General features: G+C 46.9%; 1 protein-coding gene across 2 annotated transcripts in view; it reads left to right on the forward strand.

Moving 5' to 3' along the window:
- LOC142575772 (uncharacterized) overlaps positions 1-27,294 on the forward strand; it is a 51,061-nt gene that overhangs the window by 9,098 nt on the left and 14,669 nt on the right. The window contains exons 2-7 of one of the 2 annotated variants that reach the window (XM_075685402.1): positions 17,307-17,388; positions 17,891-17,966; positions 19,716-19,871; positions 20,446-20,631; positions 22,099-22,188; positions 25,878-26,099. In XM_075685402.1, coding sequence (XP_075541517.1) covers positions 17,323-17,388; positions 17,891-17,966; positions 19,716-19,871; positions 20,446-20,631; positions 22,099-22,188; positions 25,878-26,099 — 796 coding nt within the window. In that variant the 5' untranslated portion in view covers positions 17,307-17,322. The remainder of the gene's footprint in view (positions 1-17,306; positions 17,389-17,890; positions 17,967-19,715; positions 19,872-20,445; positions 20,632-22,098; positions 22,189-25,877; positions 26,100-27,294) is intronic. The other variant, XM_075685401.1, reaches the window with a different exon arrangement.

Below are 27,294 nucleotides of genomic sequence, written 5' to 3' on the forward strand. Positions count from 1 at the left end.
GGTAATAAGCGTCTCACTTACATACCGTAATATCTACAGATGAGCTACGAGGGATTACTTCATGTGCAAATTAAATATACGACTACGTGGTTTTTTTTTACCGTCCACCAAGATGCACCAAGGCGTGTGTTGTTTAATTTCACTTCCCATATATATTTCATAGACATAGGCGGACGCGAACCCACGGATTTGCACACGGCATAGCAACACCATTGTCTCCTAGCTACTGCGTTGCGGCATTGGGTACGTTGTTTTATCTCCTGTGTTAGTTCTTTCTTTTCTTTCGAGCCACTTGAAGAGCCGGTGACATGCTCTGCAATCCAATAAAGCGCGGTTTTATTTTTAACAATGGGAGGCGATCTCGACTGGGGCGTTTTACGCGTGCAATTTCCTCTCGGAAGCTGCTGCATTGCGAAACGGTGCATTCGTAAGAGGTGCGCCAACTGGCGGGAAGCCACTTAAAATAAAGTCGGCGGGCTTCGAAGCGACGGTACTGACAACTGTAAAGAAAGAACTCCCCCTCCCTCTTCGCGATCTATTATTTACGCACGCACTCGCGTCGACAAGAAAAAAAAAGACAAGAAAATTGTCGGAACAGTCCCTCGTACAACTTGCGGCGACCGGGAGGAACCGCCTGATAAGCGGGTATTTATCGCATTAGCGATCATCAAGTGCTGTTTGGCACCACTCACTGCGCAGAGAGTTCTCCCAAAGGTGTCTTTTGTTTGCAACCGTTTGGATTTAGAAACGATTCGGTTGCTTAGGCAGACGCTTGCAGAACGCTTACCATCACTTCGCCTGCGTTACACCTAAGCGCTTGCAGAGGTACTAGATTGATAAATACTACGCCATTTATGTCCACAAGCTGAACGCGAAGACACGAAAGACTGCACCACTGAAACGCTCTAGAGACATATTTGAGCCAGTCTTGAGGAGCCTAACAGGATAAAAATATATCAACAAATTATATTTTTTCCTATACGTTGTCCTTTCCCTTTTTTTCATTTTTTCTTTTTTATTTCTTCCATTAGGATAAATGTTTAGCTCGGGAAGTCCTATCTTAATTCTTGAAGAAAAACAACGCTAAAGAGACGAGGACGAAAAGAAGAACATGTACGACATGTTTTCCTTGAAGTATGTTACCTCACCCCGCCCACATCAAGCTCTTCCTCCTATCTTAATACTTTATAATATAGAAATCGTTTTTAGTGGCAACCACAATTTAAAACAAAACTAAGCTCCACTATGTGCAACAAACAATATCTTTTATTTACGCCGTCAGTTATTTAAGGAACATTATTCAAAATTCAAAAATTTCAGGAAACTCAATTAATAAACTTACGACTTAAGAGCTTAGCAGTCAAGAAACGACATCACAATTTTGTAAAATGACCCTCATAATACATCTAAAGCGGGCAAGATCGATGTGCTTTGAAATTCACAACTAACTTATAAGTGGGGCTTTTGCAAAACCGTCGGTAAACGTTGTAACAATTTCGTGTAAGCTGTCTGATTAACCTCCCTGCTTTTCTCTCATTTGCATATCTCTCTCTCTCTCTCGCGTAAGCTGTAAGTTCATATAATAAATTTGTACGCTTGAGATTGTCCAACGGTTTCAGTTTAGAGAACTGCGATGTCTATTTTTTGGTGCTGAGTTAGAGATTTGTAAACTTCATGCTTCAATTTCTTTTTTACTTGCACATTTCGGGATATTGCAGGCCCTAAATCAAACTTATGCTTTGTAATGTTACTAAAATTCAGCCCTTTCTCTAAAATGCAACACATGCAATCCAAGTCGATCGCAGCAGTTGCCTCAAAAAGAATTTCTGTGCTTTACGTGTATCTGAATAGGTGGCATTGTAAGTCGCCCCAAGCTAAAGCTACCTCCTGAAAGCTGACCGAGTATCGAATCTGCAAGTTCCGACATTCAGCTTTCATTTTGCGGCCACAATTCTAGCATACAACTTTGTTTCCAGAAGGGCTTGTTAGCTGCCGGCTCTTCCTGTCACCGGGAGAGACACGACATGTGGGCTAACGAAGTCAGCTAACGAAGTCAGCTAACAAGTCAGCTAACGAAGTAATGTTCATCAACAGAGGTATTTCGCGAACGTTGGAGAGCGTTGTAGATATTCAGTCATCATTATCTAGAGCAGTAAGCGCACATACAACTAAAAATATCAGAAAGTAATAAACTACTCGTTTCACACCTGACAGAAACCAGTTCCTGGGCACGTGTAAAATTTTCAGCTGAAAAACAATCTCATTTCGTTATGGTTGCGTCTTCGGGAGAAACAACATAAGGAGAGTAAAAAAATAAAGCTTCGAAGGCCACAGCTATGAGTCACCCCATAAGCACAATCTCTAGCAAATAGTTGCTTACTCATTGCCCCCGTCAGTAAACATTCTGCTTCGTTTCCCCACCAATGCCTTCGCGTAATTTTGATCGCAATAAACTCATCCTAAGCTTGAAATTCCCTATACGTACAAGTTAAACCTAAAGTTAAATACCGGAAAGAGGCTTGTTGTTCGAGCCTTGAAGAAAGAAAAGGGATAGTAGAGTGTAGCTAACATAGCCTACAACGCATGTGAGCTTCTTGCTCAGTTTAGTGCGTCATCAGTCTAGTGGTCGCGTTCTTGCATCACTAATCGCTCCTGGGAGGCAACGCTCTCCGCCAACTCCTGGCGGGAGGCATTACTCTCCGTCAGGCCTCCTTACTGATGCAACGTTGCCACGGTGACAAAGAACGCCGCCTCCTCTCCATCATCTGACGTCACCTTTGACACAAACTCCTTGTTTTTTCTCTACTGCAATTTCGTTTAGAGCAGATTCACGAATGGCGCAATCTCCTCCCCCCCCCCCCCCTCGAAAGCGTCAGGTCATTACTTCCTTCGACACTGACACTCATGGGTTCGTCTTCAACGCCTATCAGAAGGACCTACTTATACTGCGGCGGTCCGTCATCATCAAAGCTTGTTATCAAACAGCTCAAAATTGGTGCACAAGTATTTGTAATTATTTGTCGGGGCCCAGGAGCATGTTTCCTAACAATTGTTGCTATTGCTAAATGCAAATTTGTTTTTCCCCTGCTGTCCTCCTGTAAAGCGTGCTTGCTCTGTAGGACATGTCTGTACTAAGGATGGGCAAACTTGCTCAACAAACAAACGCAGTTTCGTTGATCGCGCGTGTGTTTTCTGGAAATAATACACGCGTCAGATGGCTAACTGATAAAAAATAAAGTGAGATGGTGAGCCTTCCGCCTACTGTGCGATCAAACAACCAGCAGCATCGAAATACGGAGGTACTTCCAAAATTTCGAGGCTGTCTTGTTACACAATATAGAATCTAAGTGGAGAAAGCCTGCTCTGGCGAAACACAGCGCTGTCGTTCAGCTACAAAATTTAAAGGAAGATGAAAATAAAATTAGGGCCTTCATTTTCTCCGTTTTAATAATAGGCCTTCTACTGCCAAAGAAGCGCGAATAGAGTTTTGAAAGAATGCTGTAGCAGTTCAAGCTGATTCTGCACGTTAATGTTGTTTTAATGAATCGCTCGCGGTGTTGGCTCAGTGGCCGTGGCGTTCTGCTGCTGAGCACGAGTTTGCGGGTTCGATTGCCGGCCCCGGGTGGTCGCATGCAAAAAAAACTTTTTAAAAGAAAAACATTCTTGTACTTATGCACACGTCAAAGAACACCACGTGGCCGAAATTGATCCCTAGACCCATACTACGCGGCTTTTCATGGTTTCAGGGTTGCTCTGGTACGTGAAACCTAATCATTCGATTTACGTTTAGCGTTAATGAAGCGAGCAGTGTCGCCCGGCGCACAATCTGGCGTTGTTGTTATCGTTGCCCCCGTGCTGGTCGCTATTTCGAGGATCGCCGCCGCCGCATCTCCACGAGTTGCTCCGCCGACGCCCGCCGACGCCCGCCGACGCCCGCCGACGCCCGCCGACGCCCGCCGACGCACGTCGCGGGGCCGCTTGTTTACATGCTCTAACTGCTCGACCAGGCGTTGACGTCCGCCACCCGGCGCTTCCCGGGACCGGGGCAATCAAGGCCGCTCGCTTGTCCCACTTGGCACGTGATGTGGGCCAAGCGGAAGTCCCCAATTTTTTTTTCTTTCCTTTGTTTGTCTTCTTTTTTTTTTACTTGCTCGCGCAAAGGCGACGAAGTGGCACATGACGGACGTCTTTTGGCTTACTTAATTTAAATGAGGTGACGTGTCGTGGCACGAGTGTCGAGACAGAATGACGTTGTCGGTTGTTCAGGCCGACGGTATTATGAGAATAAGTGAAGCGAGCTATGGTGGCTGTATTCGAGCAAATGCAATGAAGGTGCCGTACACTTGGCTTTTTTAGTCACTGCTTCCAAATAACCGCGTCCTTCGCGTGCTGTATCTAACGCCTCGTAAACGGTAAGAAACGTGATGCATGCATTGGGACGGACGAAATTTATCCCTTTAGATCGGCACTGAATTTCGCACGCGTTGACTTGGGCACAGTGAAGCTTAGTTATTTGGATCCTTAATTGTGCACACTGTGTTTCTTTTCTTCCCTTCGCTTCTATATTCGCAGTATTCAATTCGCTTTCCTTCTCTCTGAAACGAACACAAAAAAGTGAAAATATTTATTAGGAAAATAAAAATTAAACTGCAAAGTGTACGCATAAATGATGTAATGGTGCTTTACATTGTCACCACTTTAAGACAGCCGTACTCTCCTAGGGTGCAGCAATGTGTGGGTTCTGTTAACCGGCAATTTCATTCGTTTGATCAATGTTATTCTCTAACGGAACAAAATTTCTTGCCACGTCATTCCATTCTTCTCAAAGAGAGGCGAAGGGAATAAACTACAGCATAAAAGAATACATGAATGTCTGTAACGTGGGCCGGGGTCAAGTTTCGAAGCGTCGTGATTGTTAAGTCGTTATCTTCGTGAGCACGGGTCAATGTATTGTAACTGCTTCACCTTGTTTGCAGTTTCTAGACGGGGAGAAAAGTATATATGCCATCCTGCACTTCTATCGTGCTTGGGACAATTGTCGCACTTAAGTATTCTTCTCATAAATTGTAGTTCACCTTAGACACTCTAGAGACTGGTACCATCGACACTTGCTCGTATTATCAACGCATTGTTATATATTTGCGCCGAGTTTCTAGAAGCCACCATCGAAATTGAAACGTACTGCGAAGGCAGAGCAGTAAATATAAACCTGCGCCCACGCACACACGTGACATAACTTCAAAGTTAAACACATCAAATCTCACAGTGCTGTTGCGTGCATTGTAACGCAGGAACGTACTAGATAATGTTTACTCGAATATGGGAAACAAGCCGCGACCGCGTTAACTACTGGAATACCGGCAAAAAAATGAACACTGATTGCTCTCAGTGAGTAACATGACAGACGCAGCTTCTGCGCCGGGAACCCAGTCACATGGTACCCATCGCTGAACATTGTGTTATTAAGTCAAAGGTCAGTTGTGTAATGCAACGCCCCTGACTCCGCCTCTATTTCGATGGTGTAACGTATAAAATTCAGGATTGCTACATCGTGAACTTGCGCATGTGTGACGTGGCCTGCACAGCCAGGCGACGAAAGCCCGTTTACACGATCCGCGCGTAACGGCAGTCGTTTATGCTATAGGCTGCTCAGAGCGGGCGACTCGTTTCCCTCGTACGCCCGAGAGCTGCCGGGCATGCTGACACGTGCTCCTCGAGGTGCTGCCGCTGGTGCGGCTAGCTGCCGCGAACTCCGATGCCGTCGGTGGTGGCGTGTTTAGAACAGTCGTACACCGCCACCGTAGCCGCCGCGGCTGTGGCGTGGGCGGACCCTATTTGGAGTCCTGGCCCGTCTCCAGGGGTTAGAACGCCGACGACGAGAGGAGGACGGGGGTCGGCGTCGAGCGAGAAGAAGAGGCGGGTTAGAAACAACGAGGCAGCAAAACAGTCGGCACCGAGGAGAGGCTCGGGTCCAGCCAAGCTCCGGTCGGCAGCAACAGGAGGCTGCGCGCCGGTCGCGGGGCAGCAGGCGCGTCTTGCGCGGGGCGAGAGCACGCACGCGCTCTCCGGTTTTGAGAAAAGAAGTTCAGCAGCGCATGTGTCGGGCTTGCGGGGCGAGTTGCAGGCAACGGGCGGTTTCTCTCCTTCTTTCCCGCGTTCGCCGGGCTCGCACTCCAGGCCACCGGCTTTTCTTAGAACGCGGCCGGGCGGGCTCTGCTGGAAGACGAACCACAGTCGTCCGTCGCGCCGCGTCTGTCTCTATCTCTCTCGGGGCCAGCGGGGAAAATGGAGCTGGACCGGCGCTGGCTCGCCGGCTGGAGGCCGGATATGAGCGCACTTGCCGTTTGCGCTAGCACGAAGCGTCGCTGCAGAACAGGCTCGCGCACAACATCCAAGCGGAAGTGATATGGAACATATTTCAGGGGTATTTTCGGCGTGGCGTCCCACCCAACCTCTAGCCGTCTTGTATTTTACGCTGCAGTGTGGTGAACACGCTGTAATTACCCCTAGGAACATGCTCCGTCTTGCTGCCGACCGAAGCCGAAATCTCCGTGATGCACATCGAGGCCTTCATAACACCCCTAATAGCGCACAGCTTCAAAGAGGAGCCGCACGGGAACTGTGTCGCAAAATCGTTCCACGTGGTTGCCGAATTCTTCTACAGGGGTGACTTTACAGTGACTTCAGCTGTGACGCTTGAGTGTGACGTTTCGGATCGAAAAATAGAGTCTGATTGAGTGCGAATGGAGCCGGACTGCTCTCGAGGCGGTCAGTGAACGTTGAAAGCCAGAAGACGTAAAACGGAACGAAACCACGTCCACCGCTGAATGGGGATGAAGCGGAAAGCGTAGAGGCTTGTCAATCAGATCAAGTAATTGGGGCGCAAGGGCCATAAAAAATTAACAACAGGATGAACGCATAAACAAGATTCGCAAGACGAGTGATTGTGTATCGCTAGCGCACACCTTCGTTCGTCTCACACAAAAAAAATAATAACTTTGAAGCCGAACGTGCGCCTACTATACCAGCAAAAATTCATTGTGCTTGCCTTTTGTACTGGCGTGTTCTGCGCAGTTTACGTATACAATCTTGGCTCCAAGCGCTTGCTCAAACGGAGTACTGTGCTATAGGGACAAACAACTTATCCCTACGCAGCTAAGACACACAAGGCATAACTGATGAATCCAGTAAAATGAAAGCGCACACTAATGCATTCACTACTTTTCCCTTCCAATAAGTCCCACGTTCTTGTAACGTCAATTTTCTACGAGTTCTTAGGGCAATTAGCAGGAGAACGTGTTTTGCTTCGAGCGCACTGGCGTGGTTTCAGAAGCTGCCACTCATAGTGACGCTCCATCCCATGCTATTATTGAGCGATGAACCACTTGTGCCATATGAAGATACATTTAATTATTTGAGGGCCACAGGAACCCTACAGGAACTGTAGCACATTTCGTGCTCATATATTTTTACTTGGCCATTTGCAACATTTTACCACATTCGAACAAATGAGCTACTTCGAAAAACATGTGCTTGGTGCACTATGGCCTGCACTGCTGCTGTGCCATTAAAATCCCAAATCATCATCATAGTGATGTTCTCACCTGCAGGTCTTCAATTATGCTGTTTCGGCTTTCGCAGTACGTTAACCTTCAAGCAAATGCGTTTAATTTCATTGTAGGAAAAAGGGGAGTACAGAGAGCAGTAACCTGGTACTTTTCTTGGTTTCTTATATGGCTTTTGGCAATGCCGGCGGGCATTTAGAGCCATTCAAAAGATGCAACCGTGGATTAGGTTTCAACCTATTGATTTGCCCAAGGTACGCACAAATTATGGTAAACAGGCTATTCATTTTTCGTTTGTTTCCTTCTGGAACACACTACCTCCTATTATTAAGTCACGTAAATCATTTTAATTTAAACGAGAACTAGAAGTCCACATTTTATCATCTTCAACCACTTAGATAAGTCCTTTTTTTTTTTCCTTTTCTCCCTTCCAAACGTACATTTTGTTAATACTTACGCTACACAAATAAAAGTTCGGTTGGTTATGTCTCATTATTCATTTACTTTCATAATGGCGTTATAGTTACTTCTTTAATTAGTCGAATGTAAAAATCATTATTATACTTTTTACTAGCATGTCTGTAGCTGATTTGTATTAGTACTGCTAAACATAAACCAGTAATATGTTTGCTATTTTTTATTTTTTACGTTATTCGTTGTAATGTAGTTCATATTTTTACTCATACACTGTACAGCAGGTCTCACTACAGCCTTTGACCTCGGGACCCCGTCCTATATAATATTCCCTTGTACTGTATCTTGTCTTGTATAGTAATAATAAAACCACATTCAATAATTCAAGATATTAGCATGCTCAGCCTTCAACTTGGAGACAGCGCACAGACTCCGAGAACAACTGAGAAAAGAAGACAGTGAAATTTAGATTCCATTCCAAAAGGTGCGAGAATGAAAGAAAGAGAGAAAAAAAACAAAGCAAGAAAATGAATGGTAGTAGGTCAGCTGAACGAGCGACAAAGCTAAATCGACCGTAGCCCCGTTGGCGTGAGCAATGATCCAGAAACACGTGAAAAGCAAAAGAGGTGAGGCTCGAACGACGTGAGGCTAGATGCCAGGAGGGTGAGGAAGCTCTTACACAATATTCGACATCTTGACGACGAAAGGTCACGCCTCCGTGAACGGGGTCTCGGCGTTTTGTCGCCACTCAAGATGAGCGCGAACGACAGAATCCCCAGTTCGAAGAGAAAATAAAGCGCGGCGAAAAATAACGGTGTCATGCTCGGTCATCGCCCCATACTCCACGACAACATCTGGAACGAATTGAAAGTTGAGCAGCAGCCTGCTGTCAAAATTCCTCTCTTTCTTTTTGTAGGGGCAGTCACGTTGAAAGTGTCGCAAGATGGCTTGCCGCAAGTCTATCCTTTTTATTCGTTTGCCTGCGACATCACACCTTTCTTTCTGTTCCTTATTATTTGTTTTTTCGTCGGGCGTAACGAGGGCCTAGATATAAAAGAAAGAAAGAAAGAAAGAAAAAAAGAAAGAAAGAAAGAAAGAAAGAAAGCAGATGTAGAGGCCTTTTTGGAGGAAGGAGACGGGTACGCCAACGCCAGAACTGTGGAAGGAAGGAAGGAAGGAGAGAGAGAGAGAGAGAGAGAGAGAGAGAGAGAGAGAGAGAGAGAGAGAGAGAGAGTTGCGGGGTGCTGGCGCAGTTTATTCATAGCAAAAGGACGAGCCAGCCAGCGTTTTGGGACAGAGGTGCGCTGACAGCCGCCTAGAAGGCAGGTGTTGGACGCCTTTCGTACTGACCTAACCACACGTGGGCGACACACTCGGCCTCCCATTTGGCAGCGCACACGCCAAAACTGCACAACAAAGCACCTCTTGTGAGGCGAAGCTTTCTTTAGCTATTTCCCCGTGGTTTGGCGTCGTTGGGCCGACCGGTCGGTTTCTCGCCTCGATGGCTCGACCCAAGCTGTCGGTCAATGAAGAGATCACGTGCACGATGGCGATGGCTGAATAACCTTGCTAGTCTGAGTCTCGTGCAAGCTAGCGCTTTAAGAAGCTTCACTCACTATCACTCCCATCTTTTCGAATCAAGAAGGACAATAGCCCTGCTTTGCTTACTCCACAAACATCACTCACAGTCAACGCGCAATTACTTTACCACTCTTCCGGCTATTTCGCGCATCTCGCCGCTTATATCCACACACAAGCTTCTGCGCGTTTGTTTCACCGCGCAATCGCTTTAGTAAGTCTGTATCATCTCGGGCGACAGCAGCTTGGAACGAACTTCCAAGCCACGTTGTTGAAATTAATAACCTGGAGCCTTTTAGAGAAACACTTTCAACAATGATTTCGTAGTGTAGTCACGCGCACATGCTGTTTCATTTGTCCCATGTGACTTAGCCGTTGCCATCCTTGTTTCTTGCCGGCTATTTACATGTATACATACGTTTGCAGTTCTTTACCAAGAGTTTCGTTGAGCCATGCGGGTTTCTGATCGCCCACAGTGTTTTTGTTGTTGTTCCTCGCTTGTTTGATGTTAAACGGCGTCTTATTTCTTTTTTAAGTTGTTTGATTTGTTGTTAGTTATGTTCTTCTGTTTTCGCTATATGTATTTTTTACCCTCCCCCCTTACGCTATGCTCCACTTGGAGCCTGTGAAGTATGTCTATAAATAAAAAGGAAGCACACCGTATGCACCAGCTAACGTTAGCCAAGCTGTTTATGTCATCAGCCGAAGACCACAGGTCTTAAAACCGCATTTTGGACCACATGTCCTCTTATGCTTCTTTTTCCTTGAACTAGCTGAGAAACCCTCTATAAGCTTCGCTTACTTCAACAATCACCTCCGATGGCCTGCGCGGAATGTTGTAGCATTCAAGAATGTATGTTCATTGCGCATTGGAACGGCCGACAACCCTGCTTGCGATCACGGCGGCTGGGTAAAACGAGCAAGCTCTTCCCCTGTGACTGTCCCGTTTACAGTGCACCGAGAAAAGCGCTTCCGACCGGGCTTGACAAAGTAGACGGTAGTCCCTTGACGGAGGAGAGCATCTTGTGAAACTAGTCTGCTCGTTGTTCGGCAGATAAGGCTTTAAATCCATTGCTCCGACGCATGAGGACTTTCCTCCATTGACTGACCGACTCTGAAAGTTGTAGCGTGCGTTGCATCGCATCAATGTGTGCATTTTCCTCGCTCATTTTTTTTAATTCCGTCTCTCCTTTTGTCACCTTTTGTTTCTTTTGCCCCATTTCCCCAGCACATGTAGCCAGCCGGTATTTACATTGACGAACTTCCCCGTCTTTCCTCTCTTTTGCATTCCCCTTGTTGCAATGTGAACAAACCAGCAAAAACCAGAGAATGAATAACGCAAGCAGAAGGAGAGCAGAAGTATTTCTTCACTGAAAAAAAGACGGGTTAGTTTCAGATGAACGTGCTCGCTGTGAAGAAGGCTCTATTGGCTAGATCAACGCTTCCTATACTTTCTTTTTTACCACGCCCTCAACTTCCGTAAAGGTCCACGCCTAAAACTTTCAATGTCATCCCTGCAGGAAATAAGCTGTGGCGCGACTTTTTCACAAGGTGTTCTCTCTTAAAAAAGTGACGCGCCTCTTCTTGTTTATTAAGTTATGCGAGCTTATGAAATTGAGCCACAAAAGAGCTATCACCTAAGCATCGAAATATACCTCAGTGTCTAAAAAATATGGAAAAGAAAAAAAATACGGCACATCGAAGCACTTGTATAGTTCTTGTAGAAACTTTCTTGAAAAGTTTTAATCAAATGTGCGCATTTAAGACCGACACGATGCACGCAATGTTATTTTACTTTCACATGCGTTCATCTCTAACTGCAGATGTTATGTGTCGTTTCGTTTCAGGATAATTGTTGGGTAACGCCCGGCTTTAAATATTCTGTTCAAAAAACAAAATGCCCTAGCCATGAAGAAAATAAAGGAATCACAGAACTAAAACATCCCGTAAATCAAGCAAAGCCCGTCTATCTCTACACGTAGTCAGAGAGCACGAAAGATCTGCAAACGATTAATGCTTAATCTCACCGCAGACTACCCTAAGATCTGTCCAGTACGCGCGATACTATCGCGTTAAAGTCAACTATAATGGCAGGTTTAAGAAGGTGCACGAAGGTGCGCGTTTAAGAACATCAGCTGGTCAAAATTATTCCGGAGTCCCTCACTATACTACGTGCCTTATGATCATGCTGTGGTTTTTGGCACGCATAAAACCCTGAAATAATTTATTTAAACGCCGCAATAAAACCACAGCACTACAGATACGGCTTGTATTTCAGTGACAGTCCATAGCATAAGATAACCTATAGGATTCTATGGTGTAAGGGCCAATAATGACCGAAAAGTATTAAGAAATATGATAAAAGCGATGGTGCGGTCAATGACAAAAAAGGGTACATGCGACATGGAAGTGACAGTGGCAAAGCAGCGTTACGTGTTCAGAAGGACAGTTATCTTTTTTTTTAAAGTTATGTGCGATAAATCTCGACCGCACGGTCAAAATTATTTAAGATAAAACGTAAGCAAGGTTTCTTCTTTTATTTCTTATTGCGTGCGTTACGGCATCAAAAGTCAAAGTTTCTGGAATGCTTCCCGCCGTAAACTTCAACACACATGTGGGCAGTTAACGTGCCTCACCGTGCGTTAGTGCCGCTTGATTTGAGGCTGTGTGCTAAAGTACGAAGCGATATTCGAAGTCTTGTTGAACCTTCTGGCGTCATCCTTATTGATGGTTTTGTTACTCCATGCATGTGATGCCATTTTCTTCGCATATAAAGTCAAGTTTCATTATATCTTTTTTCTGACCAGAAAAAAAAATATATGTAGCGTTCACCTCCTCTTCTGAAGCTCCGCAAAGGCAGCAGCATAAACACATATATATATATAAGGTGTCGCAGCTAACATTAGACAAGCTGTTGTATTAAACTGTGCAAGATACGATCTTAAGACCTATGGTGCTACCTCTGTTACCCCTGTTAACTCGACCTGTGACAAACGAACACCGCAAGTTTTATCATTGTATTTTGGACTGTGTTTGTTAAATGTTCTTTTTCGTTGAACAGCTTGGCTAACGTTAGCTGGGACACATGGTATTCCGAATGTATGGTCCCAGAAACACACTCACAGCCCTCACAAAGCATAATAATAATAATATTTGGGGTTTTACGTGCCAAAACCACTTTCTGATTATGAGGCACGCCGTAGTGGAGGACTCCGGAAATTTTGACCACCTGGGGTTCTTTAACGTGCACCTAAATCTAAGCACACGGGTGTTTTCGCATTTCGCCCCCATCGAAATGCGGCCGCCGTGGCCGGGATTCGATCCCGCGACCTCGTGCTCAGCAGCCCAACACCATAGCCACTGAGCAACCACGGCGGGTTCTCACAAAGCAGGTCATACTCTGAGTCGACTCGTAACAGCCAGCACCGGCTGATTGGGATAAGGGACTTATAGTATCCCCAATGACGCTCAACCGAATGTAATCTCCTCCCCCTCACCCTCAAAAAAAAAAGAACTTTCTGAATTCGGCCTCAAAAACAGAAATAGCACGGTACTGACGAGCGTCAAGAGAAAATTGCCAAATAGCCAACCGGCATAGATACGCTGACTCGCAACGCTGCTCGTTGTAGTCCGGAGAGGGAAATTGTCAGCGAAAGCACTGTCATGACTGCATTAGTAAAAATAGACACAGCAAGTTGCACCAGCGACATATTACTCAACATTGTTGCAGTATGGGTAATTGCGCCATGACCACTGTAACCTGATAGCCAAGAGGTCTGTGTGAAAGTTACGCCGGCTGCCTTCCTACTGCGTGAGCTTGCGAAACAACAAGACGAAACAGAGCGGGAAAAAAATGGTGTCACGGGTAGAAGGGCCTACAGCACACAGTTCTGAGTGGTGGACAGGAGAAACGACAGGCCGTTTTTTTTTTCTTGTAGTTGGACGTAAGTATATTATGATACAAATGACGCACGTGCCTTTGGCAGGCATGTAGGCATGTGACAGGCGTCCACCAATAGAAGCCTCGATCAGCGTAGTCCGCCGGTGGGAGAGGGGGGGGAGAAGGTGATGGAAATGCTGGGAGGTTAGCAATACGTTGTCAATTTTGGTATACTATACGTAATGAGGGGGTACAGGGAAGTGAAACAGAGAGACAGAGAGAGAGAGAGAGAGAAGTCGTGAGTCGAGAGCATTCACACGCACGAAGCAAGGTGCAGCATGCGCGTACACCAAATGGTGCGCGCGCAAGAGCCGCGGATGAATGTGAGACGATCTCGCGCGGCAGCGGAAAAGGGCTCGACGCAACGAGGCGCGCTTCTATTTCTGGCCGCTGGTGGTGCTTCTGCTTTCTTTTGACACCTGATGCTCCAGCCTTATGCGCAGCACAAATCTCGGAAACACAGTTTAGCAAAGGCCGAAAACAAGGGCAGGCATTGTGTGCACCACAGACGTCGGAAAGCTTCGGGACAAGCCCCGGCGAACAGGCCAGGCCTGGTTGCGCCACAGCAAGTCTGGAGGAAGTGGAATGTTCTTTTTTTTTTTTAGCAAGGATTTGTTTGCGGACCCTCGCGGACCTAATGTGCTGACCACGGCTGCTGGGTGCTCTTGCTGCGGCGGTCTTGTCCAGTAGCTCCCTCGCGGGACAGTACTCATATAACGAATCGGTTTATATATGCATACAGATCTGTGCGCAAGCATTACATTGCCAAGTCCTGGGCCGGCTCGGGACTTCAGCGGGCAGCTGAAGTAGGAGCGTTCGCTACGCGTTTCTCTCCGTTGCCACAAGAGTAGAACGGGCATCCTGCTCTTTCTCTCAGCCGAACGGAGTACAAACAACTTTCCACTATCTTGTTCCTAACGGAGTAAACAATACATTTCACTCCATGCGACGTTTCCCGAGAGTAAAACAATGCTTTGAAGTGTGTGCTCGACCCTTCTACTCTTAACATACTCTGCCCGTATTTAGAATGTACGCCTACTAATGACCGGCTCTGTTCTGTGCGGAACTACGCAATGAAAGCGGTAACTAAATATCCTCACTGCAACAAACGTAGGCCTTCGAGCGCGTAATTCCTCTATTAGAGCGAAACTTTCTATGCTTTCTTTCTCGAAGTTGGGCTCGTCTGCTTCGTCGGTTTCTCGCCAAGCAAGGTGAGTAAATCCAGGAAACAGTGAACTATAGTAAACTGGGCCGACTTAATGATGTAATAAATACTTGGCCGTTGCCGGATGCAACGCGATTCTCAGTCGCGTGGTTCACGTGGGTCGCGTGGTGGAGGTCTTGCCGCGCAGGCGCGCAGTCGCTATGCTGCGAAACGCCGTGTCAAAGATCGAGAGTTGCACAGTCTTAAATCAACTTTCTAAAGCTGGTGCAGGGCAACATGGAAAGCAAGAAACAAAGAAAGAAAACAAGACAGGTTTCTTCATTTCCATGTTGCGCTGTACCAGTTTTAGAACACAATACCAACTCGTCCATTCCTCAACCCTAGTGAACTTATAGTAACTGCTTCACGAAAGATTCGCTTCAGTCAGATTCCAACATGTGCATCGCATCTGCCTAATTTCCTTTTTTGGCGAGGAAGCTATGGTGTAAACAGCAACGTAACCGCACTTCCGTAGTTGATTCGCCTCACCGTGTGGGGCTAGCCCACGGTCGCCTCTGTGAGGCCTGTCAGCGAGGTCGGGCTTGCACCGCGCCCAAAACTCACCGATTGCCGAATATCCTGGCCACGCTGGGAACGCTGACAACGCTCTACGCACGCACAACTACCGAAGAACTTTCACTTTGTCACCAACTCTTTGGAAATGCCGGTGACTCGATGCTACGAAAATCCGACACTCGCCATAGCACGGCGTGACAGTGCGGTAGAGGCGAGACAAGCCAATGGACTCACAAGAACGGACGTGACAGTAATGATAGTAGGCAGAGGAGAAAGAAGGTGGTCCCAGCAAGTTGCGCAATCCGTCCCGTTCGGGCCTCAAAAGAGTTGCGTCACGACTCCCGCTCAGTTTCTTTCCTTCATACGTGCGGTGCATAAACAACAAGTGGCCCTAGATGCGGCACTGAGCTGAATACATGCAGGTGCTGTAACAGTGCCTTTCCGCGGGCATCTAAGCACGCACACAGGCCCTGAACTGAGATTGCCGTATATATGAAGCAGATTCTACGCGTGGCTTCGCAGCTAGAATATTTTTTCTGTATAGAAGTTGAGTTGTGGGAATGAACAACTAGCGCCTCTAGCGACCGCGAGCCCTTAACGACCCCTGAAACGCTGTCTTTCGCGAACAGACGAGACCTGGAACTGGCCGCGGTAGTGATGATTGTTACACCTTTATTCCGCGACCACAAAGAGCGTAATTCCGGCTTGTTTTAGTGTCACATAGCGAACTACATTTAATTCAGTGTCGTGTCATGCGGTACCGCAGAGCCCGTTTTGCATCGCACGATAGCTGGCTCATGATGCCGTCTAAAATGTATAAAGTCCTCGTGGTTGCCGTCTGGAACGGACGCATGCCCTTCTGCTATCGTGACAACGGTTGATTACGCCTGCAGACACGGGCCACACTTAGAACGCGTTGGAAGAAGCGCCGCGTTCCTTGCGGTGCAGTGCTCCACATTCTTTAGCAATTCTACAGAAGCTTCGAGAATGTGAGACCCAGCGGTTCGAGCCGCGCTCTGGCGTGACGCCAGTCGAGTGCCAGTGAACGCCGTGCAAACGGCGAGGCGCGTGCCTTTCCATGGAGTTGACAGCAAACAACAAACACCACGGATTGATCACTGGTTCGAATTCTGCTAAGGAACAAGGAGCGCCAGGAAACAAAGGAAGCGGGCTTTGTCCGACCTCACGCTTTTGACGCAACGCCGTGCGCGCATTTCTATAACGTGAAACATTTACTGTAACGTGCCGTCTCTTCAAAGCACTGAAGTGGGTTCGAGGTAAATGTTTGTGGTCACTGAACCAGAATTGCGCTGAGTTTTCTTAGCTTTTGTAACTGTTCGCGGGCGCTACGGGCTCTCAACAAATATCCCGATCACCAAACTTAAACATGGCTTCCCAACATAACTCTGGTGCGCTGCACAACGTTCAACAGGTTTTTTTTTTTTTTTTTTTTTTTTTGCAGTACCCTTAGGACCCAGAAGGGCGTTATACACAGGGGGTGGGTACAATAATAAAAAATACAACACGTTCAAACAATTATTAGTATTTAGGTGATAAACTCAAAACATAGTCAGCTATTTCAATCTTGAAAGATGATGCCTCCTCGATACAGGCGATGGGGGAGGGGGGGCGGGGCAAAGGCAGTTTTACTCGGCCCTGGCTTTTGGCAGACATGAATCAGAGAAAACGTATGTGTGACAAAAAGGAATTAACACTTTAAACCGATGATCAACACGCAACATGTACGAAGGCTCTGAAATGAGGTCTTGCTTAAGCGAGTTATATTGGTTAAAAAATTTTTGAAGTTGTAGCCGCTTTAATGCACACCGGAGCAATCCAATATAGGGGCACTCACTTCTACATGCGTGTGTGCGTACGTCGGTCGCGGAGACGCGAGCGCGATATTACATCTTGCTGTATTTCTACATCTATTCTTTCCGTCAATCATTTCCCCTTACCTTTCCCTCAGTGCGGGTTACCAAACCGCAATCTCTTCCGGTTAAGCTCCTTGCCTATCCCACTCCATTTTTCTCTCTCTCCATATCTATCGACTGCATATCTATACCTACCCGCTTTACTTTTCTTGCAGAGACAAAGCAGCAATAATGGCACGGGTAGTGAAAGGCATCAACATCGACAGTCTTGATGACGAGTTCAAGTTGATGGAAATCGTGAGTGAAGCTTCTTTTCTTCTTTTTTTTTTATACCCTTGGCACTCACTGTGGAACGAGTATAATTCGAAGCTAATACAGCATAATGTAACTTTAGATTTTGAAACATTCACTAGTACTTGTATTTTCTTTTCAACTATACCGCCTGTCCGGTGCTTGTACACTTTTTCATGCACAAGACACTCTCCTGTAGCTTTGCGAATTGTCAATTACGTACAGCTCGAAGTACATAGAATTGCATATATTTTCTGAGCAGAACCAAATTAACGTGCCCCGGTGGTCTTTAATTTTACCGCAAGTAAAACAAATAAAAAACAAACAGGACGAAAAATAACATTCGCACGCAATAAAAGACTGGCAAATATGAAGGGTATTCACAGTCGCTTACGCACAGTTATCTAGAAGCAGAAGACAAAATTAGGCTTGGAAATGTTTAAGCACAGGCTTCTCCCACACCCACTGGGTATGTAAAACAATGTTTTCTACGCTTTCCAACGGGCAGCTTGACTCAACGGAGGACTTCGAAGAGCGTAAGGTGGTGCGTTCCAGGCTTCAGGAGGTGAAGGCCGTAAACAAAGGTGAGCTCTGAGATGATGGTGACGATATTGTCTACGCCCAATCATTTTAGTTCGTTTCCCGCAATCTTTCTCCCGTAATCTCCCCGTGCCAGGTGGCTATAAATTACTGATTGCCGGTGAAATGGCAAGGAGCTATTTCCCGTGAGCATTGCCTTCGTGTAATTTTTCATGAAAGGGCTTTCAAATTGTCGCGTCACTTTCCCTTCTAGTATTTTTCCTTCGTCCATCCCTTCACGCGTTCACCTTTAAAAGGGCGAACACTTAGCATGCAAACACTGGTGTTTTCTTTATTTTTTTCCTTCTTCTTTTCTTCATTCCTTTTCGTTCACGACACATTACTGAAACACATGTTTTACCGCCAGATGGTCAAGGACCATGGTCGATCAAATCCGTTCCCTATGAGAAGTGAAACCGAGCACCCTGTTGCCTTGGTACTTGAACACCCTATGGAACATGGCTGCACGCTTTTGTTTTCCCGTACTACTTTTCTTTTCTTTTTTCACACTTTGCTTCAGAAACGTTATTCCGGTTGCCAAAAGTCAGCACAATGTAACAAAGGTCTCGCTTCCTCTTGAATATGCTTTCGTACACCCTGTAACATAAAAACTTAGACCCCTCATTTCACTGTTGTCACAGCTGCCGACAACAGACATTAGGTAAGCCACGCGACGTTCGACATTGTGATGTCAAGGCGACGCTGTATTAACCGTTATTTTCCAAGTGTACCTCACGACATGCATCCCACAAAGAGACTACACAGGACTACTTACGCATCGCACATGTGTAACCGGAGCAGTTACTCCCAAAATGACGTCCGTAGTTTCCATATTTGTTGTCACAAGTCTTCGTGAATGTCTTTGCGAATTCGTCTGCTACAGGTCGCCCTTCATAGTCATTATTTCTGTGCCGTGAAATTGCATTATCTTGTTTCCTTTTACATTATTTCTTTTCTTGTCATCGTAAATGCCCAGAGAACGCCTGAGCGAGCACGGATGTCGTAATGACAGGTTCTATTTACACAACGCCGCCGCCGACGAAGCGACCACGGTCAGTAGGACTAGCACCAACTGGCTGCGCCATTAAAAAATGTAGCAGACTAACCATCAAAGCATGAATGAATGCCGTGTCAGGGTATGTTCTATACGGCATGCGTGACGGGCGTAGTTTTCGACGCTTATATACGCCGCAGCCAAAGGCGTAGTGCTGGAATAGGATGCCTCGATAGCATGTCGCCACATCTCTCGCCATATTCTGTCAAAAAACACTCACTGGCAGAGGTAATGTCAAAGCTCATCAATCAATATTTGTACGAACATGTTCTCTCGGGATGTCGGGCGGATCCTTTTGTCTCCGGCGTGTTATAATAAAGGTTACAATGTCAAATTATTGCGCGAGAGTGGTCTGCATACTTGAGGTTCTTGGAGAGTTTTTCGCCGTTCGTGTTCATTCATGCCACCATTTTCGCGCTCATCATCAACACTTTTCTCTCTTTCACTTTTGACTCCCGTTTTTATTCCCCTCTGCTCGAGCAGCGTATCAGAACTTCGATACAGGCCGACCTCGCAGATTTCTTATTTTAGTAAATTAATTTATCCGCGTCTCTCGTGCGGAGATGTGCGGCATCGAGTAACTTACTTCATGCTGACGGAGTCACTCGACGCTGAGCTACCGCGAGTGATAATGCTGATGGAGTGGCCAGCCCTTTCTTTCTCTAACTGCTGATTCCTCTCCCTCCCTTCTTGTGAGCAGCCAAGCGGGAAGCCCTGGTTCGCAACCGTGAGCAGGAGCGTGAGAACGCCATCCGCCAGCGGCAGCAGGAAGCCGCTGAGCAAAAGCAGCGCACACTCGCCATGTACGACAAGATGGCCAAGACCGGCAAGCTGGACACCACGCTGTACAGGGAAGGTCGGTATCTATCTATCTATCTATCTATCTATCTATCTATCTATCTATCTATCTATCTATCTATCTATCTATCTATCTATCTATCTATCTATCTATCTATCTATCTATCTATCTATCTATCTATCTATCTATCTATCTATCTATCTATCTATCTATCTATCTATCTATCTATCTATCTATCTATCTATCTATCTATCTATCTATCTATCTATCTATCTATCTATCTATCTATCTATCTATCTATCTATCTATCTATCTATCTATTCCCCATGTGATTTTTAAAATTTTCATGCCGCTACTATATGTTTCCGTGGCAGTCTTTCAGAAGCGTAGAAGGGGGAAAGTACTGAGAAAAAGAAGCCGGTGCCTTAACAGGTCAATGTCAAAGCCCCTCGACTGAGAAACGTATGCGGAACATAGCAGTCGCGGCAACGGTAGCAGCTATGGACGCTGGCGCGGTCCGCAGCCGGCCACTTGACCACTATAGACGAGTGTGATTCCGACAGTGCACGTTCGCGTTCATTCGCACGAAAATGTTAACGGCCCGGCACACGCTCGATGTTCGTTTGCGCAGGCGTGGAGTCTCAGGAGGACGACGAGTCGGGCAAGGTGGACCTCGTCGAGGACGCCATCAAGCAGCGGCAGCGGGAGGCCGACCTGCGCAAGAAGCGCATCCTGGCCGCCTACGACGCGGCGGCCAAGTCCGGCCCCGCCGGCGTAGTCAAGACCGTGGACTTCGACTCCTTCAAGAAGGCCGACGGTGCGTCACGCTCACGACATGCCGTCGCCGGGCGCGTTCGTGCAGGCATGCGAAGATGAAGGACGCGTGACGTACAAAGAAGGAAAAGAAAGACGAGGCGGTTTTGATTATTGATGCGGACTATGGGGCACAATATGACGATCGATCACGTTATCCTATTATGCCACAATTTCTCGTCATTAAGAAAAAAAAACTATTTTAGAACGACCATTTCGCCGTATTTGCATTGAACCATTCCATTCCTAATATTTTGTCTTTAGGAAGCCTCCTCTGTAGGACATTGTCTTATGGGTGTATTCGAAGTAATCGGGAAATTTCTGCTTCTTATGACGACTACCTGGTTACATTCTTAAAAAATTCTGTTATCTTACTCTTCCTTTGATGTTATCAAGTTTTTTCAATGCAGTTTCTTAGACTTGACTAATCAGCTTTCTAAACCATCCGATTCAAGGCTAATCCCCCTTAATGGGTATGATCCATATATGGGGGGCAAAGCAAACGAATAGTCCAAAGGCTTTAGAAAGATAGAAATTCATTTTGATTGTGTACGGGCAGAGGCGGATCACCCTAGGGGAAGAGCGGGGGGGGGGGGGGGGGGCGCCCTCAGTCACAACCCGTAGGCAGCGACGAAATGCAGTGAAACTCCCATGTCGCGCCCAAGCTGCGTCCGCGCTTGGTTGCGATAGTAATTTAGGCGAGTTGGTCCACAATCGGTTAAAACGTATACTTTGTGTGACTTTTCAAAAGCTTTCGCGCAATTGGTCAAAGTGCAACTGTTAGCCGCAGTTGACTTAGAAATTGTAACAGCGCAACCACATGCAACCACAAAGTAACAAGGACGAGGCACAAGCGCTTGCGTCTCGCCCTTGTTACTTTGTGGTTACATGTGCTTGCGCTGTTACAATTTCTAAGTCAAGTATCTACCAACTCGCCCAGAAAGAAGTTTTAATGTTAGCCGCAGGTCAGCCCAAATTAAAGTCAGAGTGATAAACGAGGGCTCTAACCTGAATAGTGCGGTAGAAGAAAAAAAAACGTATTCTTGGCACACCAAGGTGACGTTAAAGTTGTTTTGACGTGTACCAGCGAGCCTACGCGACGCTTCACAGACGTCTCGGCGATTCCTTTGATAAGCTGAAAGGTGCTGAATGACTCGAGGAACTTGGTATGCAATTAGCGTTCTCTCACTGTAGAACACAGGAACGCATACACTAACGACACTTCGATCGTCGCCTCACCAAACACTGCGCATGGAGGATATCATCTGCGGAAGTCACAGTTGAACTAAAGTTAAACCCGACAAGCTGTGCCATTAGGAACTAAATAGGAAGCAACATTAAAACGTTCGATTTTGCGCCAACGCAACACCAGCGCGAGCTTTTTTCAGAGAAATATTATGTGAACCGGATGCTTTTGAAACATTTGACGCCTGTGGCGTACCGGAGCAACATGGTTACCGAACTTCCACAGTGTCAACGTTCGAAGTCCCCAAGCCCACCGGTGCTGCCACAGGCTCGTCGACATTCTGCGCAGCTGGCGGAGTGCCAAAGATCGTCAAAGGTCAGTACTTCTTACCGACGTGATTCTTTCATTTCTTTTGTTTGTTCATGTGTAGGAGTTGGTGCCTGTTATCCTGGCTAGCAAGTCGCCTTTGAGAGCGTGCGAATAGCGCATGCGAACAGTGTTTGCCAACAGCATATACCGAACGATCATGTAGCATATCCGTGTAGCGTAGGTGCGTAGCCTAGTAACTTGCAGAATGCGAATACCTTGTGTTAATACAGAGCATGCCAAATAGCGTAGCATTCCATGCGGTAATGCGCGCACACACTAGCGTCAAAGCCTGCAGTAGCCGCAGGAAATAAACTTTACCACACGCCAAGCTCCCCAGTTCTTTCCTTACACTTTTCAATCAGAGAATAATTTTAGTCGATTAAGAGTAATAACCATAAACGTTAGCCTGTCTTGAGGCATAGTGATAGGATTCTGACAGGTTCATGTATGTTGCGTTTCTTTTAAGTCCTTCTTGTCAATAGCACGCCTTATTTCTGAATTTAGCTATAGCTAGGTGCGATTCTGGATGGCATAGAAGAAGATTGATACGCGTTTTACAAGTTGTGTTCGTGATCTGCTACTACAGATGGCGATCTCCATAGGCTACAGTACCTGTCTAAACTACTCTTTGACCTAGAAGCGTGTAGTCATCAGCGCATAGATTCGGTTTCATAAGGTACCGTTACGGGCTCGTATTCACAAAGAGGTCTTAACGATATAATTGTTCATAAGAGAAAATGTCAGCCAGTCCTGATGCTGTACCTATTGTTAGCGAAGGCGGCTGGCCACTGACAAATAACACTTATGAACGAAAAGCTTTGTGAATTCGGCGCCTGGCAGACTGGTACTTTGAGGTTATCGGCGCTGCGGAGGACTACCCTGTTCACTTGAGCAAGGCTGGCTCCTGTCTTTGAGCGCCAGGAGCAGCTGGACACCGTTCTGTTGAGCTTCTAGGCACAGACTACAATGATAATAGCCAGCCGTGACTCAGTGGGTAGGACGCCCGGCTCGATTGCGGCAGATGCATCATTCGATACCCACCGCCAGACAATGTACCGGTTACAAGCGGCCCCCCGGCCAAGCGTCCGGCTTTGCAGGCGTGCGCTGCTTGGGAGAGAGTGGTTCGTGCAGATCGCTTTGCACGCTGTGCAAGAACCAAGAAAAACAAAACACCAAACAACTCAGAAGAGGCCGCCTAGAATAAATATAACAATATACAGAAGTGCCAGAATCGAAAGTACGCTTCTAAGAAGTCGTTAGGAGTGTCGACGCTCAATACTACAAGAAAGACAGTCTTCTGCACTGGTTTGTTTTATCTTTATAGCTTCTGGAGTAGCACAGAAGCCTCGCCCCACGTTTAGGCGACCGTTCTCGCCGAGAGAATGGGTGGTCCGGCTACTTTTGGTAAATGGCGTACTGCGTCAACAAAACTGAAGCAATAGAAATCGTTCACTTGATTCAAGGTTCTGGCATACTCCGGCGGTAGGAATACTCCGGTGTTAGTAAAAGATAAGTTCGGAAGTAAATAAAACAATAACAAAGTTCAAGAAAGCAGTTCATCTGCCCGTTTTCTCTGAATGCCCAACAAAAATCGGGATGGTCAGACGTAACCTGGTGAGGTGCAAATCAACCCAGAATTCTGAATGAGTTTCGTGTAATTTTCATTCCAAAGCAGGCGAGCCCGGACCGTGGTTCTTTTAATAAAGTTCATACGCTATTTCTTTCTTCTATACATGAAGGGAACTTAATAACAAGAAGAACGGTGAACAAATTCTGAGACCAAAAATATTACGCAGCGTAGCACATTTCATCCAAGCTAAGTACTCTGGGGTATTCCCGGATACGAACCCCGGCTAACTGGTCCCGGTCAGTCCTGCGCTCTGCTTCTACCTCTTTCTTGGGGTAGGTGTCCCTGCTCTTTTGATGTCGATGTCCCTTTTTTCTGCTCGGCGCATAGGCTGAGTGGACGTCAGTTCCTACTGTCTCAGCACGTCACAGCAAATGAAGAAACGACTTGATGCGGAGATTTACTAGAAACACGCCATGAATAAAATGTGAAGCTGTGGCTGATATCCAAATGAGACATAAGTCTACAGACTGACGGAGACCTGAAGTGATGCGGTGGCCGAACAAAGACGGTCTCAGGCTGATGTCGAAGATTTAACAAGGGGACCAGTCTCCTAGCAGAACTCTTGTCTACATCAGACAGACAACTGACAACAACTTCCCTGACAAAGACGCCCTCGTCGAGACGTTGGCTCCAGCCTGAGGTATCCTTTGTTCGACCGCTGCTTGCAGCAGACGCAGTCAAATACACCGGCCCTGTAGAGGAGAGGAGTCCGGTAGAATTCACTGCTGCTATTGAAACAACTGGTTCGCTGTTTATCGCGGTATTGCTCTTGTTTTCTCACCTCGGACAATTTTCTTGCTGCTGCACCCGATGTCTCCCGTCTTATATGTGCCGACGAATACTTTTGACCAAGTTGAAATGAAAAATCTTTTGATGTGTTTCACAGAAAATAGGGAAATAAAAAGCTCTAAAGGGGTTCCCTAGGTGCTCCAGCCCGTAAGGCCCGCGCCCGACAACGTGTTGCTCCGATATCACAGTTGGCACAAAGCGCACCACAAGTTTCGCTTGTCCTTGTAGCGACGCAAGCGCCGCTGCCCAGCTCTCTCGTCGGCCGTTACTGTTTCATTTTTTTTTTCTCTTCCCAGCATGCCTCTTTCTGGACACCTCGCGAGCATGATCACCCCGCATGGTTGTTGTGCCCATTTGTTGGTGCTCCTGTCATGCGGCCTTGTTGTGTCTGCGTGTTTTTGAGCGCCGCTTTGACAATGTTTCTTTACTTTTTTTGCATCGTTTGTCTCTTTTTGCGCTCAACAGCTCTTTTTGTTCCCTAAGGCTGCATATTACCTAGCAAACCTTTACTGTAGCTTTAGTTTTTAGCGTAGAATCAAATTAACAACTTTGTTAATCTGGAGATTGGTCCACACGAACGGACGTTTGGTCTCAACCTTTCTTCTTTTCTTGTTGCAGCTTATAGTAGCGTGTCGCAGAATTTTCTTAGTGACAAACTTACCACGGAACTCGTTCTAGTAGGTTGGAAAAAATGGCGACGTCTCAGAAGATTCATACTATTGTAGTTAAGTCGCGCCAGAGACAAACAGTCGCGGGATACGAAAACTGCTGACTTAGCACCGAACTAGCCCCACATGAATAGTTGAGCCCTACTGAAAGCTGCAAGACAATACGCCCTTGAGGGATGAGACTCGTTGGTGCAGGCTTTCTTGCCTGTCGGTTCATATGAAGATGCCAGCTTAAAACACACAAGACGAAATGTAGGCAGAGACATGCAGAACGACACTGGAAGCCTAGACACTTCTCAATTTTGCTCTTCCAGTCCGCTTATTAGGGTCGATCGCGAATTCCACTCAAGGTAACCCGCCGGCCCAGCAACACCTTTTAAAGGGAGATTACGTTATTTCGAGGTTACCCAAACGAAGCGCTCGTAGTTGTCCTTGTCGATCTGCCGCAGCTTCGTGCTGCGGTCACCCGGATTTCAATCTCCTATTTCGTTACTCAAACACGCGCCGGACTAAAGACTCCACGCGGGTTGTAGAAAGTGCACGACTTGGCATTATCAGAGGAACGAGGGAGCACAGGTGTAAATTCTAGCGGTGGTCGTCGTCTCCAGCGGTGCCGGTGACTCCGCCCGCGGCGGGCGCCCCAGCGTGGCGCCAGATGTCGCTGACGGGCGAGGAGGAGCCCGAGATGGACGCCGTGCAGCGCGGAATCCGGCAGAGGCAGCGCGAAGCCGAGGAGCGCAAGCGGCGCATCCTGGCCGCGTACCAGGTGGCGGCACGCAGCGGTGCCGGACCCAAGACCGTCTGCCTCGAGGAGTACACCAACCTGCAAGGTACGCGTGCCCTGAGGGTAAACACACGCGCATACGCGAGGCGAAGGCATAGAACTGTGAACGCGAACAGCCACCATCGCGATGCGGCCTTGTTGGTATGCCATCTCATTTATGTAATGCAGTGCAAGCAAAAGGAGGACGCGACAGAAGCGCACGAACATGCAGACACGGCCTCTAACTACCGACAGCAGTGTTTATTTCCAAGTACCGCGACGTACCTTTTGCATCACGCGGCAGAGAGCAAGCGTGTAAGCGTGAACACTTATACAAAAGAACATGCAAGTGCTCGCACTTGTCGCTTGTCACTTGTCAAATGAATAACTAAAATTCTCGCGCATGAGCTGAGGTTAAGCACTGAGTTTCAGTATATTATTCTTCTTTCCTTTCTTCTTGCTATTCTTTGTTCAGTCGCACAAGCGTTTGCAATTTGACGCCTATTCAGTGACAAAAGCGACTGCTGTTGGAAGACAGCGCCACGTCTTTGTGTTCGTGCGGTGTTCTCGATACTTCGTTTTGTTCGCGCTACGGTATAGCAGTCCAAGATGAACAACAGCTGCCAGTGGCGCGTGCGAGCTGAAAACAGGGGCTGAAACGCCGCCTTTTGAGAACGCACGTTCGCACCATGGCACTGGCGCGCGACAAACTAAAGGCTCGAAGGCAATACAACCCTTCGCTTATGAATGTCAGTCGAGTTCGCAAAATGTTTCAGCCAGCATTACGACTCGATCCCATATGCGTCGATCGAGATGGAAGAAGAAAAAGAAAGCTTACTTATAGCTCGTAATCGCGCGAACCGTCGTAAGGCCTCGTACTTAATTTGCAGCTCCGCACACGATAAGCAAGAATGTTTTCAGTAAAATTTGAGAGCCAGTAGAAATGGGCGTCCGATTGCTTGCTCGCAGACACCCGAATGTTCGTCATCAGAGACGCGCGAGTCAGGCTTCGCTGCATAAACACTAATATCGTAAGAAAGCCCCCTTTCTGAGGGAGTTAGAACGAAATATCGGCTACTGCAATTCCGGTTGGACTCCCGTCTTTCTTCTTTCATGGTGAACAAGAATACCGAAACCTGTAAGTTAAGTAATACACACTTCGACATCTGAGCATTCCGGATCAAATGTGGCTGTTTTTCGCGAGAGGGCCTTTTTTCCCGCACCTGCTTTTTCGTATCCTTTCCCGGTGATCCGGTACATTC

This window comes from Dermacentor variabilis, chromosome 3, assembly GCF_050947875.1.
Source record: "Dermacentor variabilis isolate Ectoservices chromosome 3, ASM5094787v1, whole genome shotgun sequence".
Taxonomy (NCBI): Eukaryota; Metazoa; Arthropoda; class Arachnida; order Ixodida; family Ixodidae; genus Dermacentor; species Dermacentor variabilis.